The sequence below is a fragment of the Podarcis tiliguerta genome (assembly GCF_965153285.1).
Source record: "Podarcis tiliguerta genome assembly, chromosome: Z".
Taxonomy (NCBI): domain Eukaryota; kingdom Metazoa; phylum Chordata; class Lepidosauria; order Squamata; family Lacertidae; genus Podarcis; species Podarcis tiliguerta.
In genome coordinates this window covers 30,541,222-30,557,663 of record NC_139553.1, presented here as the reverse complement: position 1 = coordinate 30,557,663, position 16,442 = coordinate 30,541,222, and the positions used below count along the sequence as shown (strand labels likewise).

The 16,442-nt window shown below is 42.3% G+C and overlaps 1 protein-coding gene across 1 annotated transcript in view; it reads right to left on the bottom strand.

Annotated features, from left to right (window-relative positions):
• Window positions 1–307: 307 nt before the first annotated feature.
• Window positions 308–16,442, bottom strand: part of ZNF185 (zinc finger protein 185 with LIM domain) — a 73,724-nt gene continuing 57,589 nt past the window's right edge. The window contains exons 22-30 of the mRNA XM_083424210.1: window positions 15,040–15,123; window positions 11,741–11,995; window positions 10,356–10,454; window positions 9,889–9,975; window positions 8,304–8,372; window positions 6,816–6,896; window positions 6,208–6,310; window positions 5,463–5,561; window positions 308–3,399 (exon numbers count right to left, since the gene is read on the bottom strand). Coding sequence (XP_083280336.1) covers window positions 5,463–5,561; window positions 6,208–6,310; window positions 6,816–6,896; window positions 8,304–8,372; window positions 9,889–9,975; window positions 10,356–10,454; window positions 11,741–11,995; window positions 15,040–15,123 — 877 coding nt within the window. The 3' untranslated portion in view covers window positions 308–3,399. The remainder of the gene's footprint in view (window positions 3,400–5,462; window positions 5,562–6,207; window positions 6,311–6,815; window positions 6,897–8,303; window positions 8,373–9,888; window positions 9,976–10,355; window positions 10,455–11,740; window positions 11,996–15,039; window positions 15,124–16,442) is intronic.

Below are 16,442 nucleotides of genomic sequence, written 5' to 3'. Positions count from 1 at the left end.
AAATAACACATTGCCACAGTTCTCAGGAGCCACAAGAATGAGAAATGTGCTTTTCCTCTGGAAACCAATAGTCTCCTCTGTGCCACAATGTGAACTTTTTAGATCAGTGCACTTCAATCTTGGGTCTCAGTCCAGATGTTGTAACTCCTATCAGTCTCAGCCAGCTTAGCCAAAAGTAATGGGTGGTGGGAGTTATAGACCAACAAAATCTGGGGACCAAAGGTTGATGATGAATGCTGTGTAGGACCTTTTTGGCTCTGGAACACCAGGAAATATATCACACAGACAATTAAGAACTCAAGTCAGCTTTCTGCACATAATATTTATTAGAAGAACTGTTATGTAGAGATTAAACTTTTGGTTCAAAGAAAATAGGTTAGCAAGGACAATGAAGCAAAACATCTATATGACCTATATCTCCCTTCCCAAAGCAGCTTGCAGCGGTACGTGTCATTGAGGAAATAAAGCAATCAGTTAAATAGCTTCTGAAATCTTACTTGTTGCTTGATAAAAATGTGTGCTCTAAAGCCTGCAGAAAAAGAAGTCAGCCTAGAAGTTAAATATTGACCATGGACTTCTAACAAAAGATCTTGCCCAAGTCACAAGGTTTTATTGCATGCTTGCGTACTAAGAATTGGTAATTTTCAGGAGCAGCAGGTATTTTAACTGGAGGCATATCTTTAAAACATATGAGGGGCATGTAAAGGAAAAATCTAATATCTCGAAACTTGAACATGAAAGGTTTGATGAATACAGCAATTCACCATGCAAAGGTTTGCTGAAAACTCTGCAAGAGTTTTGCCTTAAATTTCTGCAAGAGTTAAGTAGCTATAGCCTGAGGCTCAAAATCAGAGGAAAAAAGTAGTTTAGGAGAAAAGGTCATAAACATTTACCTGTGCTCCACGCTTTCCGGACACAGGTCTGGATTTTCCAGGTCTGTGTCAAAGCAGTTATGTTTTTGTTTTGTCCCAATGCTTTCCCCAGGAAAATGTGTGTTTTACTACTGAATTAGAGCAAACAGCAGTCTGGAAAATCTGATTGCCAGGTTTTCCTGGGGAAAGTGCCGGGAGGGAATAAATTACCTGGACCTGGAGATACTAGACCTGTGCCTAGAAATGAGGCACAAAAGGGAGTGTGGATGAGCCCCAGCATATTTGCTTCATAATGTTGTAATGAGCCAGCCAAAACACCCTGGTGCTCGGCAGTACTTTTGGGCAGAGGTAGAGGGTGTCACTCAGCAGGGAAAATGACCAACCACTCTCTGAAGTGAAGGAATAGGCATTACCATCTAAAAAGCCCCCCATGAGAAGACTATTATGTCTAGAGTCTAAAACGGTCGCCACTATTTTTAGGTGCTGTAATAAGTTTAATATCTTGAGTTAAGATGGTGATCTTATTAATTAGCAGCCACAACAAACACTAATATTCTACTGGAGCTCTCTCAACCAGACAGGCACACACCCCTCACACTATTCTCCAGTGATCATCTCTAAACTCCTACCCCAATGTCTCTTGTAAAAAAAAAAAAAAATCCACATTACTATATGGATTTTTTTTAGTAACTGCCATGAATGACACCCATTCTGGTCAGTTTATCCCCAAATATCAACACTCTTCTCACTCCTTCCTTCAACTCTATGTACTTTCAGAGAGAGAGAAAGACAACCACCCACACTACTTCATGATGATGGAGGCAGCGAGTGGGGGACCTTAAGAGTCTTTGTGGGCCCAGGTGAATCAAAGGCACTTTCACATCCAAAGATGACACTTCGGTGACCCTGGTCTAAAATTACCTAACTATACCACTGCATCTCCCAATATTTCACAAGTCAAATGAGGACACTCATGTGGACACAACCCTATTCTCACACCAAGAATGATGACACAAGGGAACACCTTTCATGCAGTCACTATTATGCACTATTGTGTAGGCCTGCCAGCTGTACATCTGTATGCATTTACCCTGTGAATAACCTGTTGAGCAGTTTGTATTTAAAAAAGAAGAAAAAGCTTAAGAATATTCAAACCCAGAGCAGAACTGAGGGCATTTACAGATTAGCTACAATGCAACTCAAACACATTCAGCAACATTTCATTTCCAGACAAGCAATTTTGGTGGAATGGAAGGAAAGCTACTGGATATATGAAGCTGCCCTATAATGAATGGGGACATGGGTCCTCTTAGCTCAGTAAATATCTGTGTTGCATGACAGTATTTGTCCAGGATCTTGGGATATGTTATCAATCACCTGCTGTTCATGATCCTTTAAAAACAAAACACCTGGAAATGGCAGAGTTCAACGTTATGCATATAAGGCATGTTTGAACTGAGCTACGCCCATTCTGTATGTGCCAAGGGTGGCTAGTTCCACATAGCTCCAAAAGAGGAAATGCATCATATGTGCACAAAAAGAGCAGGTCACAGATTTGCATACAATTTGCACATGCTCATTTGTATGTCTAGCTACTAATTTAGAAAGAATTAATATAATAGAAATATTATAGCCTATTGGGGTAGACGGTGTGACCTATGCCTGCTCAGTTCTGCTGTCAAGGTGCTGTTGATGGGCTACTTCAAGGTTTCTGCAGATCTGCCTTCTTATAGTACTTTTCCTTTAAGCTTGGATCAGACAGTCCTTCAAACAGAAAGTTGTATTCTAGGACATATGGCCGCCCTCCCAGGTGTGCACGTTTCCATGTTGATTTTGTTTAAAAGCACCCCAAAATCAAAACAGGATGTTTTCAGGCTGTCACTATTTTCAGGTGGAATTCAATCACATATCAGCAAATTCAGGCGGCACAATTAAATATGATTCAGCTCTCGTGCAACAAACCTGCTTCCTACCCTCCACCCCCCCCAAAAAAATAACCTGGTCCCGTCCCCCCCCCCCCCAGTACTGATGGGAAAATGCATTGGAACATGCAGAATGACAATTGCCTGGTGTAACATTGTATAACTTAGCCACCAGAGACAGGATTTTTAAAGAGATTAATACCAGAAAATAAGAGCAGTCTCTGGAAGATAGGGACAATGTCTCCTCCTCTGCATCTCATTCAGTTTAGCACTTGGACAAGTTTATCAGAATGAAATGTGTCCCAACAAATCTTCTCAAAGACAAATGATCTGGAGGTGCTCAGCAGTTTATAATTTCCCAACACTCTTTTCTCTGACTGGTGACACTGGCTTTTTGTTCCTATTTTGGACCTGCCTGCCCGTTACTGGGTAGTAAAGTTAAATGAGTGAGTGTGAATTGCTTTCCCTAGGAGAAGGTGGCTAAAGAAGAGTAACATAAGAGCAGAGGAAGAACAGATGTTTGCTGGTCAGAAGGCAGTCAAATCATCCTGGCCCGTGTGGGCTACGGCCTTCTCTTGGGTTAGGCTCTTCTGGCCGATGGAAATCTAAGAGAAAATTGGAGAATGAATGGACGTTAATGAACTGGTTAGGCAATGAACACAGCAAAGCAGTGGCACTGCAGAAGAAGAAGAAGAAGAAGAAGAAGAAGGAGAAGCAGCAGCAGCAGCAGCAAGTGGTGCAAAACAGCACAGTGGCAATATACCACCGCATACAGGCAACTACTGCAAAATTGAGCTGCTGCCACTGCTGCCAGTCAATAGCCAAAGATGGGGGGAGGCTGACAACCAGATTGGCTGCTACAGCAGAGCAGCCATAGGAATGTAGGAAGCTGCCTTATCCTGAGTTAAGACAGTTAGTCCATCTAACTCAGGCCCCATCCACACTTCCTCTTCTCCCACTGCTTTCCCCAGGGGAAAACAGCTCTTTAGCATTTAGCTGGATCAAATTCATGTTTCCTCCGCATTGACGTTTACTCTGATTCAGCACTACAGAGTGAGTTTTCCCTGGGGAAGGAGTAGGGCAATGCTTTTTCAGGCATGCAAGAAGTGGAAACATGGCTGAGCTCTCAGTATTGTCCCCCTTGGCTAGCAATGGCTCTCCAAGGTTTCAGGCAGGGAGACATTCCCAGCCCTACCTAGAGATGCTGGGGATTGAACCTGGACCTTCTAACTGCAAAGTGAGCTACCAGTGAGCTATGGCCCTACCTCCTGGAGGGAGGAGATAGAAGGGCAGACAAAGACTGGCAAGACCAGGGTTCAAATCCTTCCACTCAGCCATGGAGCTTACTGGGTGACTATGGCCCAGTTACATACACTCAGCCTAATTCACCTCACCTGAGGATAAAATGGGCAAGAGAGAAAAGGATCACGTATACTATCCTGATTTCCCTGGAGGAAAGGAACTAGTAATAAGTAGTTTACGTGATCCAGATGCAGCTACATTATGCATCGCAGCCACACTGTGCCTGCATCATCGGTGCCAAGCATATTATTAGTATATAATTACAGCAGTTACAGTGACAACGACAAAACATATCATTAGCATTCCTGGAATGCCTTAACAGTGTTGAAAGTATCCCACATTCCTTACCTGTAACATCCGACAATGCAGGACATTATTATCCCTATGTTGCTGATGTCAGGGACAGGGAATGTATCCAGTGTTAATCATACTAAGAGTAGGCCCATTGAAATGAATGGCTATGACTGACTTAGGTCCATTAACTTCACAAAGCCGTTCCCAAGTAAAACAACCCACTGAATTTAAAGTTAAGCTGAGGTGAAAAGAAAGAAGAAAAGAAAAAAAAATTCCCATTCCCACACCTACCTCACAAAAAAATATATATATTCTGCCATTTTACTCCATTTTTTAAAGTGTGTGTGTGTGTGTGTGTGTGTGTGTTTTGGCTGCCATTTAACTCCCACAATGTTTCAAAATGCAGCTAAGGCCAGGGCACTGTGAAGGGCGCAAAATGGTGACCTGACTGCCAATAGAGTTGATCCTGCCGCTGCTAAGCCATGGATGTGTGTTTGCAGGAGGGAGAAGCTGTGCTATTGCTACCACTTACAGTGAGGTCTGCTCTGTAAGAAACTGTTGGAGAATTTACTGTATCCTGGGGGGTGATTGGTTTTTGCAGGGTGATTGCAGGGTGGGATGTATCCTCCCTGCAAATTTCAAAAAAACTTTGAATAAAAAGGAGAAGGGAAAGAAACCGTTGGACAATTTTTCCTTCCCCTAATGAAATTCAGTGAAATGTCCCCTAAATTACTCAGCCTACAGATAGGGTGAAAAATTCCTATATAGACCACGTGTGTACAGCACTAGTTAAAAGTTATAGATAGGTAGATATAATCAGCAATATTTCTGTTTCGGTATTTAGCCTCTGCCTCAGTGTTTTTTCAACCATGGGTCTCATTCCAGATGCTGCAACTCCTATTGGCCCCAGCCAGATTAGCCAATGGAAAGGGATGATGGGAGTTGTAGTCCAACATTGTCAAGGGAACCAAGGTTGAAGATCAATGCTGTATACTATACTACTGTATTTCCCTCCTCCTGTCCTCTACCTCTCCATCCCATTTTAATGCTTCAGAGAGAAGGCCCCACTCACTTAGAAGAGCCTCTCGTAGCACTTATCACAGTGGACGATGTCCCGGTGAATGAAGATTTTATCCAGGAGATCTCCCATTGGCTTGTGACAAATCCCACACTGTGGAGAGAGAAAGAAGAAATAGCTGCAATTGAAATATGCCAAAAAAAAAAAGAAGGATCTATACAGAAGAATCCCACACTGGTAGGGTGGCAGCATACAAAAGAAGATATTTATTCACATATCTTGGTTGGACAGGCAGCAAGCTTATTAATATTTTCAAATATTGCACATCAGTTACACAGCCACACAAAGAACAGGTGTTTGTGAAGATTCTGAAACACACCGAATGCTAAATTTCCTTGAATTATCATCTGCAGGAGGGATGGTGGAGACAGCTGGAAGATCTGCTTCCCCATCTTACACAGGAAGGTCCTCCCTTCTCTCTCCTCCACCCCGGTTGCCGAGCTTTCAGCTTTCAGCTGCTCTTTCTCCTTCCTCGTCCTTCTGTCTGGGGTTGCCAAACTGTACCAGATACTGACAGAGCTCAGGGACCCATAGCAGATAATTAATTGTGTAACCAATACCCTACTTTTGTGCCTGGTCTTGGTGTGGTGAAATAAGACATCTTGATATTTGTATACTATTGTTTTCAAAGGTTTCCAATTAATAAGTGTGAGGTGGTTCCCATATGATATAACCTCCCCATTTATTCCCTTGCCATATAGATCCATACGCATGACTTGTGGCAAAAAGTGGGACCTACCCGGAAGCAGTACTCGTGGCAGCAGATTCTGAGGTTCTCAATGGTTATCTTAGCACAGTTGCGGATCTCACGGCCACAATAAGTGCAGATGTCTTCAGTTGGCCTGAAGTAAAGGAGGAGGAGGACTTAGGAATGCATATAAGGGGAATGGGTTAACCACCACCAACTTGCCCATCAAGTGTCACTGCTCTTGACTGAAGCCTTCCTCTTGACTGATTTAAGTGAACAAAAACAAACATCAGGAGATCTGATCCTCAGTTGTCCACAATGCTGTATTTTTCTTGCCTTCCCTACACAAGGCCATGGAACTCATAGCCTCTACATCTAAACAACATCTTGCATTTCCCCAGATTTCCTGCTTTTCCAATTTTGTGCAAAAGTTTTTTTAAAATCTAAATCTAGTGCAAGAAAGAAGAAAAAAATGCATGAGAAAAAAGAGGAAAATAACTTTGTGTGAGCAACCCAATAGGCTCCTTATATAAAAAACCTTTTTTAAAAATTGCCCCTTAGTTCCAAAGTATGTAATGTTGTCCCTTTGTAGGAATTATCACTTGGACATTGTAATTATTTGTTATACTGAAGCTTTCCAGGTTGACAAACGGTCCTACCTTTTCGGGGGGCTGCTATTCAGAAAGCTAGCACTGCTATAGCTTGTCCTCTCCAGTTCAGACAAATCAGCCAGGCTGCGACTGGGGGATGAAGGTAAGAATAGAACATTACATGTACAACTTAAGGTTTAATTATTTTAGTGTTAAAGTCATCTAGCCAAGAAGGGGACAGGTGGAGGTGTTACTTAGCAAGTAGGCAGAATGGCATGATATTTGCTGAGGAGCACATGCCCTGATTGGCTGTGTAGTTCTGAAGGAGCTTTTCCTCTGTAGGCTTGGTTGAATGTCTCCCTGCTATGTATAAACCTCTCTGTTCTTTTATCCTTAAACTATAGCCTGTTTTCATTCAGTTTTCCTCATTGAAGTGTGATCAGGATTTTCTCTCTCTGGACCCTATCTGTGTTATTCAAGTGACTTTGCAATCAAATATTGCATACGAGGAGGATCATTTAAATACACAAATATTTATAGATTGCAAGAAGCAACACTGAGAGATTATGGCAGACTGAGAGAGGTTGCTTTTATGCTGGAGTACCCAATGTCCTGGAGGCTTTTCCATTTTGAATTAAAATGGATATCCCACACAACCTTTATTACAATGCTATTCTATAATGTTTACTCACAAATATAGCCACCTTCAGTGAAAGGTCCTCTAACATTAATAAAAAGGTTTCCTGTTGGAAACTCTCTGTTGACCACAGCAGAAAGATTACTAACTGCCTCATGCAATAGCCTTTCTTAATTCTTCAGTGTCCTACTATTTTACTAAATAGAAAAGAAAAGGGAACAAGAGTGGAAATCATTATTTAAAGCTGTCCCCCTGTAGGACAGGACACTGAGCCAATTAAGACAAGCTTTTCAAGGGTAATTCATTTCTAGTCTCCCAGCCAGGATCAATAGGATAAAGACTGGCAAACCCGGAACCTTTAATTAAAGGCAAAGGAGCCCCCAATGCCTCAATAGCAACTTTTTCTGTTGACACTGGCTGCGTTAGTGCAATAAGACTTGCATCTTATTGCACCCAAACATAAAATATCATAAATCAGAACTGAAAAAGCACTGGTGAACAATACAGAAAGCACTGGTCTGCAATGGCCTAACACTGATATTGTCTAGATGCTCTGCTAAAAGTGAGTGAACAAAGGATGGTAATTCCAAGGCAGGCTCTAATTTGGAAACATCCAGGGGAAGTCAGAGATATTTCTGATTTCCCACATAGATGTTAGCTCTCCAAAGCAACTCTTTGCTTCATCCCCTCCTATATCCATGCCTTTTCTCATCTACTACATCACCAAATCTGGGTGAGCTATCTGAGGCATCTTCTGCATGTGTGGGACCATTTTTTGGGTCATCAGACCCAAAGTAGCCAAAGGCAAACTAACAAAACATTTTGCACACAGATTTATCCATACATAAAAATGGTATAGGTTTACATGCTGCAGAGGCAATCTTAGATGCACCCATCCACTCCATATTTCGTTCCCTTACCTATTGTAACGTGGTGAGGATGACAACTCCGTGCTGTTGACTGATTGTTTCACGAAGAGAAGGCCTTTGCTAAAAATGGCAAGAAACGGATTTTGAACAGGTTGTTTTATACATCTGTCTATCTATCATTTGTCTATCTATGCATGCCTGGCATGCTCTGGTTCATGGGGTCACAAAGCGTCGGACACGACTAAACAACAATATCTATCATCTATCTATATCTATCTAATCTATCATCTATCTAAATCTATCTATCTATGATCTGTCTATCATCTATCTATATCATATTATTTCTATCCATTTTTAATTGTTTTTAATGATATTTTTTCTATGTTTTAGCAGGGGGGCAGGTTCCATCTGTAAACCACCTCAAGGTGGAAGTGGAGTATAAATATTTGTAGAAGTAGAATAACAAAGTTTACTTCAGATAAGACAGTCTAAGAGTCCGTGATATACAGTGTTTAGAGCAGGCATGTCCAAAGTCCATTTTGGGGGCCTAATCTAGCCTGCCGGTTTGTTTAATCCGGTTCAATCCAAAAAAAAAGGTTGGCCCTTTGGTCGGCCCCCACGGCCCTTCACTTCATCAAATCTGACCCTCTTTGAAAAAAGTTTGGACACCACTGGTTTAGAGAGTGCCAGACAAGGAGCAGGAACAGCCACATTCAGATCCCTAGCTAAGCCATGAAGGTCACTAGAGGGGTGTTCCAATGAATCCCCTCATGGTCTGAAAGCATGTGTGAAGGGCACACAAGGTTGCAATGAATGACCCTTGCCTGCCCTTGCCGATGATGCATGCAGCAGCCTTGCTGTATGTTTGGTGGCAGTGCAAAGGGGCCATATATGGCTACCGATGAATACTACTACTACTAGGTTGTTAAACCTATAGCCCGCCTCTCCTCCAAGGAACTCAAGATGGCATACATGTTTTTCCCCATTCTATCTGCACAGCAACCCTGTGAGGTAGGTTAGGTTGAGAGGATGTGGCTGGCTGAGGTCCACCCAGTGAGTTTCAAGGGTGAGTAGGGATTTGAACCCCTATCTCCCAGATCTCAGTCCAGTACTCTAACCTCTGCACCACATAGACTCATGCTTCCTGGACTCCTCCACAGTGCCATATTATGGCTGGTGGAGGGCTGTTTGAAGGGTGAAGCTAGCCAGTGCAACCTCCTCATGAGCCCTTCTCAGGTGACTCTGGGCTAGCCATGACCTCTCTCAGGCTGGATCTAGACACATCAAAAAGGTGATTCAGTTAAACACATTGTAGACTTCATATAGGGAAATCCCATTGGTGAAAAACGGGACTCCACAGCGCTTTATCTTTACCAAAGTAGCTGAGTCCTCAGTCTAATCTACCAGACAGAGTTGTAGTGCCAAATCAGTTTAGGAGAAAGGGGAACTTGTATAATATCCTGATCTCCTTAGAACATAGAGATGAAGGCGAGATTCTGGAAGTGCAGAAATGAAGGCCACATTCTGGGAACCACTAAGCAGTTCTGTCATTGTATTATTGTCACAGGCAGTGTACAACGACTTGTGGGAGTGTGTAGCCATGAAAACTAGCTTCCTCTTGACCTCCGCTTTTTACCTTGATGTGGTGGGGTCTGAGTCATAACCAGAGGCCGAAGGATTCTTAAGCCGAGAGGAAGCTGCCGCAGCCCTCTCATCTGAATTCCTGTCAAGGGAAAGGAAATTAGATAAGCAGCACATCTAATTAGATGTCAGCTCAGGGGCATGTGTTAGAGAAGGGTAGACATTCAGAGTTGCATCCCTGCTGTATCCCCTCATTGCCTGAGCAGCCATCAATGAATGTTTGATACAAGGGCTAGGTGTAGAGAGTCCAAGAAACATCAGCACCGGTCACAACATAAATTTAAAGCACATGGCTTCCCACAAAGGATCCTCGGAACTGTAGATATAGGGAACCTCACGGAGATACAGTTCCCAGCACTATGAACAAACTAGGGCCAAATATCTGTGCCAGCAACCATATATTTAAAGCTTTGGGAGGTTGTTATGGGTGAATAACAACCTGTTTAACCACCTCATCTTTACCTTCTGATATCTGTGTCACAGATGTCCTTATAGAAAGGCACCCTGTGGCTCCTTGGGGAGCCAATTATTGGGCCATCTCTGAAGGGGTAGTAGGACATACTGGGAAGAAACAGATATATCAGTGTTAGCAAAACAGCAAGAAATGTAAGAACAAATGAGATGACGCCTTTTATGGGTTGTCTCTAAATAACCAAAGAGAGCTATCAAAGTACATGTGCATTATTAAAAACACCCATTCCTACATTTTAAAGAAATTAAGGCTCTTGTTTTGATCCATACATATACATTTTTATTCATTATGCAGATGCCCCTGTTCCTTTTGGATTAACCTTTAGTTGTTCCAGTAAAATATGCTTTGCCTTTTGCTTTGTGCTTCTAAAGCACATTAAGCTCAGTTCGTGAACATGTTTCTCTGATAATAGTCACCACCAACAAAATATGGCACTGCATAATGCTCCTGGAAGCCAGCCATGTCCTTTTCCAGGACACTGCTTCCCACTCCCACAATTTCCCGTTCTTTTCCCCTAACAAACCAGCCAGTATTCCATGATCACTGAACATGCTAAGTCCCCATTTGCCCATTTTGGATTACCTCACCCCTACATTAGAGGATTTATTGTACTTCTATAAACCTTGATGTTCCCTCAAGCCTAGAACTAACTATTATGGCTATTATCTGCTTCCACTGTCAAAAGGCAGTGTGTTTCTGAATTCCCGTTTCTGGAAACCACAGGAGAGGAAAGGGCTACTGCCCTCAGGCCTTGCTTGTGGGCTTCCCGCAGACATCTGATGCACCAGTGTAAGACCAAAGTGGACTAGATGGGCCATTGGCTTCACCCAGCTGAGCTATTCTTACGTTCCATTTTGGATGGACAAAGATGGATACTTGAAGAATGAGTTTGCTATTAGTGCATAGAATTCTGGCATGAGAAGTAACTACGTCAGCCACATATTTCAAAATGTTCTGCAGGACAAGCATGCTGCAGGGATAAGAAGAAGTTCAGCTAAACCACTGTTTTGCTCGCAGAGGGTTGAACAGGATTGCACACAAGCATGGGATCAGCAAGGTTAGGATAATGGTGATGCCTATTGCAATAATGCTATCCATAGCAACTGAGCTGATTTTTCCTCCCTACTATTCTGAAGCCATCACCACTGGTGTTCTTGCATATCCTGCCTCTATCATGTTACAGTATCTGGTTGTGATGATTCATAAGTTACTGCTTCCACTGACTTCTGAAGACTCTTTTTACTATACAGACCAGAATCCAACTGATCTGAGCCAGGTTATAAGATTCCCAGGTCCAATTCCCACACAGCTTTCACTCTACTGTACTCTATGGATTTCTTTCTTAGGCCTTTTGGACTGCTCAAAGCCTCTTTACCTTCCACTGTTGAATGCTTGGTTGTTCAGGTATGATGTTATCTCATGACTGATCTCCAACTTTCTGGCATTGGATGGCTGGTTGCTCAGATATGATGACATCCCATGCCTAGTCTCTGATCTGATGGTATTGTTGGGTTGGCAATCCAGATATGACGATCTCCTGTGATCTCTCTCCAACACACTGGGGTTGTCCATATAGGTTGGCATCCTATGACTTGTCTCTGACATGCCCAAAGTAACCCCCCTGGAGAGACTGAAAGAAATCCTAATTGTCATCATAGCAAGATCTCTCAGAGGATGACTCTGTTGCCTATCTGCCATGATTAACTATTGGAGTAGTTCATCCATAAAACATGGAGATTCTCAGCACCATGTTTGATTTACAAGAAAGAATGTTGTCTCCTCTGTCCAAAGCTGAGGGGACAGCAAGATGGTTTGTAAGTCCTGGCATGTAACGGTGGATAAATTTATCCAGATGGAAAGCAGCTGGAGGAAAAGGAAGCCCACAACATCTGGTGGTGCTAACAAAGCGAAATAGTTTGCAAAATTGCAAACTATTTTAATGCTGAGGAGGAGGAGGAAGAGTCAAGAACAAAGAAGGCAGCAATCCAAAGCAGAAATCAATAGATCTCACATCCAAGTGATAAAGAAGGAAGTTTTAACCAGTCTGAAAAATAAGGGAAAGTGCCAGAAAGATAAGCTGCACCACCTTTTTTTTAAGCTACCAGATCAGCTAAATCCTATAGAAAAAATAGAACAAGTTAGTCCCAACGAATCACTCTTGCTTTTAATGGAACTGTTGGAACTAACTTTAGCTGGATTTGGAGCTAAAGAATAACGAAAGCTTAATGAGAATAAAAACAAATAGCCAAAATATGAAATCTAATGAAGTTTGTTCAGTAGACATGTTTTGGTTTTTTTCTAAACGAGATTGCTATTCTGGAATATTTGGCTATTTGAAATAAATTCAGATCAGCAGGATGCAAAGGTATACCCATGGATGCTGAAAGAACTAGATGAGGAACTTTCAGAGTTACCAGCATCTATTTGGAGAACTCAGTGGAAGATGGATGAAAAGACTGTAGAAAGGTAAATAATGCCCCATGAACATGATATTTCACATTCTAAATAAAGGCCTTGACACAGTCCTACACAACATATGAAGAAGTTAATATCCTCCTCTCATTTTGACTGAAAATCTGACCTGTGGTTTGGTTTCTAACAGATTAACAAAACACACAATAGGTCACAATATGCTTATTGCCGGTCTGAGATTAAGTGATGTTCCGATTTCCCATTAACCTCTTCTGTCAGCGTGTTTGTCAAATTAGCTAGTGCCACAAAACTGAGAAGGACTGTAAACAATAAGAATAATAGGATTAGGTTTAAAACAATTGGCAGCAAAGCAGTAATATAAAATGAGAAGACCCAACTATGTAAATATGCCAGAAGAAAATAACGCAACAAGAGAAACTTCATCTCAGGAAGCACTAGAGTGCAGATAGCACAATTCCACAGGACAAGCAAGTTGAAAAATACGAATACTACACCCAGTTTTGATTGTTGCTTTAAGAAAGGTGTAAAATTTATAACACAAACAAATTTAAATGGATTCACAAGACAGGAACAAATGAGATCAACTGCCAGAATGTTTGGGAAGGGACTCAATAACTCAAGATGCTGAATCTAGAAAGATGAAGATTAATGATTTGCAGCTTTCATATAACAAGGAAAGAAAGTGAAGCAACTGCTTTCTCTGTTGCCAAACATGGAAAAGACAAGAGGCAACTGAACCGAAGTCATAGCAGGTGAATATTTATTTCACTGTCCTAACCTTCATGACATAGGTCGGTATCATGACCTTGCCCGTACACTAAGATCTGCATTGAGGGCCCTACTTGTGTGCCTACTGGAATGGCTGATGAGGCTGATGTGTGCAACAGAACGTCACAGAACTCCCTTCTGAATGACTTATGCATGCCCCCCTTTGGCACAGGCTTTCAAGAAGGCCCTGAAAACATCTCTCTTCACTGCTAGAGTGGTGGAACCTTCTGCATGCAAAGCAGATGCTCTACTACCTCTTCCTGTTGCTTATACTCAGCATGTGGCATTTCCCTGTTTGTGGTGAAATAAACCATCAAATTTAACATGCCGTCAGCATAAACCACAATTTTGCATGCTGACGTAACTCGTGAGAGGGTGTGCACTGAGCACGCAATTCCTGCTTGCCGTCTTCTGTGGACGCGCAGCTACGGAAGTGTTGTGGGCTAAGTTATAAAATGTATTCATCCTCTTAAGTGGAGAGATAAAATCTATCAGAAGCTTGCAGCAGCAGCAGCAGCAGCAGCAGCAGCAGCAGCAGCAGCAGCAACCCATTATGTACATTTACTAACTAACTGAGACTCTCACATTACCTGCCATTGCTTGGCCCCTGCCCTACTCCTGTCCATTTCACAGCAGCCTCAGACATAGAAATCAAGTAGGTGCATGTGGAACAATAAAACAATGGAGAAAGAGTGTTGTTTTCTTTGTTTTCTCATGGCAGGATGCTCTTAAAGAACAGGATAAGAGGCAGGGAGTTGGGAATGGCAACCCTACAGTGCACTAGTGGGGGTGGGAAATGATATTTTTACAACAGGGATGGGGAACCTGTGGCTCTCCGAGTGTTGCTGGATTCCAACTTCCATCAGCCCCAGTCAGCATGGCCAATGACCAGGGGTGATGGGAACTGTAATCTAACAACAACTAGAGGGTCATAGGTTCCCTGCTGTAAGTCCTGCTGTAGTAGAAATGTAAATAATACTCAATGGTTTTAAAAGAGGTTAAGATTATTTATACCTGCTGGCCACAATGGTGATGTTCTCCCTCCACTGCTCCTCTGAATACCAGCTGCTGGGAAGCTCAGGTGGGCAGAGTGCTGTTGCACTCATATCCCACTTGCAGAATTCCCACAGGCATCTGGTTGGCCACTGTAAGAACTAGACTAGATGGGCCTTTGGCCTGATCTAACAGGGCTCACCTTGAATGCTTATTCCCTATGTTGCAGATGTGGATGCCAAGGTTGAAAGAGAAAGAGACTAGCTTGCTGAAGGCCACCTAAGTCAGTTTATGGTAGACACAAGATTTCAACCTGGGACTCTCTATGTTTCTGTTGGGAGCTGGAGTCCATTGACATCTGGAGAGCTACAGGCTCTCTGGTAATGCAGCATCTTCCCAGGCCACAGCTCAAGCATGAAACTATGAGATCAGTGAGGAATGGCAACTCTGCGGACACTGCAGCCTTCCATGTTTCCTTACCCTGATGTGTCCGAATCTGTCCCATGCTCTCCTTGTTGGCTTTCCGGAGTGGCAACGCCACTCTCTGTAGAGAGAGAACTGGACCTGCCAGGGAAATAAGAGGGGATATAAACATATGTATGTGTGCGCAAACCATGCTTTCCAACTTTCCATTGCTGTGAAAAACAATCCCTGCCCAAATCCTTGTGAGCAAGTTGGAGAGAAGTGGGACCTTGCATATAGAATACAGTGGTACCTTAGTTCTCAAACGCCTTGAACTCAAACAACTCGGAACCCAACACTGCAAACCCGGAAGTAAGTGTTCCAGTTTGCAAACTTTTTTGGGAAGCCAAACATGCTCCGTTTTGCGTGCCACACTTCTTGTTTTAAGTGCCACACTTCCGATTTGAGTGCCACACTTCTGTTTTGAGTGTTACGCTGAGGTCTGTCTATTTTTGCTATTTATTTTGTGTTTTTGTTTTTGTGGCACTTTTTGTTTTGTTTTTGTAACTGTGTGGAACCCAGTTCAGCTACTGATGGATTGATTGTGTGACTGCAGTACATTGTTTATTGCTTTCATTTTATGGATCAATGGTCTCGTTAGATAGTAAAATTCATGTTAAATCTCTGTTTTAGGGGTTGTTTTTAAAAGTCTGGAATGGATTAATCTGTTTTGCATTACTTTTTATGGGAAAGTGCACCTTGGTTTTGGAACGGACTTCCAGAACTGATTAAGTTTGAGAATCAAGGTGCCACTGTACTGTGGAAAACATACAGAGAAGCCTGTTCACTTCAAAACTGCAAGCACTGCCACAGCTTTCTCCCTTCTAAGACGGGATAAATATGTCCATTTCCATTTCTCTCCTTTTCTGATTTTTACAAATATTAAATTCAGTTTGGCACATTTCTGCAAACATTTGTGCATTTATTTATTTCTATAGTTTGCATGAAAATTCATAATTGTCATGTGCACCTCCTCTAATATGCACAATTTTGGTATGCGATTTTGCCTAGTATATGTATTTTTGCAAGCAATTTCCCCCAAACAGAATGCATCTATGTACACTGTTTTCACAAGCATATGCATCCCCCCATGCACTTTTTATTCATATACACTTTTGTGTACGGGTTCTTTGGTGGGATAACTGCATCACACAATTCAGAGAAGTGCAAAGTTTTGAAGGATAGTTTGGCTTTGGTTTGTGTATTGATTTGGGAAGTGTGAATTTTGCAAGTTCACATTTAATTACAAAGGGGGGAAGGATCTCCATTATTCCTCCTTCCTTTCCCTGCCCAAAAGATCCATTTATTTCCCCTGCAACAGAGGAAATATGCAGGCAGTGGCGGAGACTCCAGTAGACCCAGTGAAGTTTGCTCCTGATAAGAAACTGATGCTACCTGCTTGAGTTCCATCTGGGAGAGAA